This window comes from Microtus ochrogaster, chromosome 10 (assembly GCF_000317375.1).
Source record: "Microtus ochrogaster isolate Prairie Vole_2 chromosome 10, MicOch1.0, whole genome shotgun sequence".
NCBI lineage: Eukaryota > Metazoa > Chordata > Mammalia > Rodentia > Cricetidae > Microtus > Microtus ochrogaster.
Window position 1 is genome coordinate 43286071 of NC_022016.1, and position 2481 is coordinate 43288551.

The 2481-nt window shown below is 52.2% G+C and overlaps 1 protein-coding gene across 1 annotated transcript in view; it reads left to right on the top strand.

Annotated features, from left to right (window-relative positions):
* Nucleotides 1-242: 242 nt before the first annotated feature.
* Nucleotides 243-2481, top strand: part of Fblim1 (filamin binding LIM protein 1) — a 19794-nt gene continuing 17555 nt past the window's right edge. The window contains exons 1-2 of the mRNA XM_026782269.1: nucleotides 243-287; nucleotides 1676-1912. Of these exons, the coding sequence (XP_026638070.1) occupies nucleotides 243-287; nucleotides 1676-1912 (282 nt within the window). The remainder of the gene's footprint in view (nucleotides 288-1675; nucleotides 1913-2481) is intronic.

Sequence of the window (2481 nt, forward strand, 5' to 3'; positions counted from 1 at the left end):
GGAACTCGGGTCCTCAGACTGGGCAGCAGGCACCTTTGCCCCCTGAGCAGTGGCCGTGTCCCACAAAACACAGTCCCATTGACCCATGGTAATAGTTCGTGTTTGTGGGATGCTGTAGCGTGTGTTACAGCCTGAAGGCAGCATGTCATCATCAGGTTAGAGTAACCCGCGTGTCCACTACCTCGAATGCTTATTTCTTGGTGGTGGGAACGCTCAGAATCCTGTTAGCTATTTTGAAATCCATGACTGACTGTCGCCAAGTGCAGCGGGAGCTCTTCTCCTTCTGGGTGTGGTGGCACAGGCCTGAAATCCCAGCTCTCAGGTGGCTGAGGAAGGATTGGGAGCTAGAAGCTGGGTGCCCTAATGAGAACTAGTCGGAAAAGGGGGAGAAGAGAGGAGAGCCGAGCTTTCCTTCCATGCAGCTGCACCCGAACCTGCTAATGCTCTTGTGTCTGTTTGATGAATGCCTACAGGACACTTGTCCTGGTCCGGGAGGTGAGACTCCCGGCCCACGACAGTGATCCAGTCTGGCCTCCACGATTCTGCCATTCTGCTGCTTCCTCGGGCCCATCTAGAACACACATGTATTTGGAAGGTCCGTTCAGCCCTGGAGAGAGTAGGCTGGGCTGGGCTGGGCAATCTGACCCCAGGGAAGTGACTGTGAGAATGGGCCTGGTGCTAGAACCCGGGTCTTCAGGCTCTGAGAAGTCTAGAGCTTTCGGTACTTGTCCTTCTGTGGTCAGCGTCTTTTCCCCGCCTTTACTTATATGTGTGTGCCTCAGGTCAGAGGGCAACCTGGAGGAGTCTCTTCTCACCCATCCTTTGGGTCCTAAGGATCAAATTAAGGTCAGGTTGTCAGGGGTAGCAAGTTCTTTTACCCACTAAGTCCCCACGATGGTGCATCCTCTCCCCCCCCCTTTTTTTAAAGATTTTATTTATTTATTATGTACACAGTGTTCTGCTTGCATGTTTGCCTGCAGGCCGGAAGAGGGAGCCAGATCTCATTACAGATGGTTGTGAGCCACCATGTGGTTTCTGGGAATTGAACTCAGGACCTCTGGAAAAACAGCCAGTATTCTTAACCTCTGAGTCATCTCTCCAGCCCCCTCCTTTTGTTTTTGTTTAAAGCATGTTCTTTTGTTCTGTTTTGCTTTATTTTGTATTTATTTAGCCCCTCCTCTCCAGATCCAGTTTTAATCGGTCATCAAGGTTTAATCTAGTCCTTCCTTTCCTGATCTTTCTGCCTCCTCCACCCAAATACTGGGGTTATAGGCAAGAGTCATGTAGCCCAAACTGACTTCTCCTGCCTCAGCTTCCAAGAGTAGTATCGGCGTGCCTAGCTTTCTTCTTTTTTTCTTTACCCCCACCCCTCACCGTCACCCAACAACAAGGTTTCTCTGTGCAGTCCTGGCTGTCCTGTAACTCATTCTGTAGACTAGGCTGGCCTCAAACTCATGGAGATCCTCCTGCCTCTGCCTCCCAAGTGCTAGGATTAAAGGTATGTATGCATCACCACCTGGCATTGCTCACTTTCTAGAGGAACAATTTAAGACTCAAAGAGTTGACGCTCATGCCAAAAGCCCCAAAAGCAAGACAGAGACTGTAGTCCAGGGTGGAGCGAGGCCTGGAGCCAGAACCCAGCCTCTACACACTGCCGCTTGGCCTTCTGGGCGAGGAGCCCTGTGCCCTGCGGGAATCTGGGCAACCCTTCTCTTCTTCCACTGTAGGGTGCCCTCCCCCGCCTCCTCCCCTGAATGATGAGGACTTAGACCTCTTCCCGCCTCCCCCACCGCCCCCTTCGGCCTACCTGCCTCTCCCAGAAGAGGAGCCTCCTGCCCTGACCGGAACATCGCTCATTTCTGACTTGGAGCAACTACACCTGCCCCCGCCCCCGCCTCCGCCTCTAACACAGGTACTGCAAGTGTCCCCAAGCCTTGGCTCCTGGCCGTGGGAGGGGACCTGGCCTTTCCAGCATTATCAAGGTGGGCATGATTTGGTCCCTTCTGTTTGAAGGCAGTTGGTCTTCAAAGCTCGTCCGAGCCCCAAAGCTGGTAGAAACTGGGATTTCTAAGGTTTCTGGACGTGTCCCTTGCCCCCTTAGTTCTTTAATTACTCACTCTGCCCCAAGACCTCTACGGGTTCCAACCCAAATTTCCACACCACACACACAGCCGATTAATCCTCTGCCCTTCGTAGAAAGGGTTGTCAACGGGATGGTGTCCGGGGCCAAGGTCTCTGTCACCTCCAGCTCAGCGTTGGTGGGTGGGACGCGTCATTCCCAGGAAGTTTTCAGAAACAGGAGTCAAACTGGGCCTGATGGTTGTGGGACCATGATCCCAGACACTAAGGAGGTTAATCACAAACCTACAAAGTGAGTTAAAGGCCAGTCTGGGCAACTTTTGAGACCCTATCTCAAACTAAAAGGTTAAAAAATAAAATAAAATGGGGCTGGAGAGATGGCTCAGTGGTTAAGAGCACTGC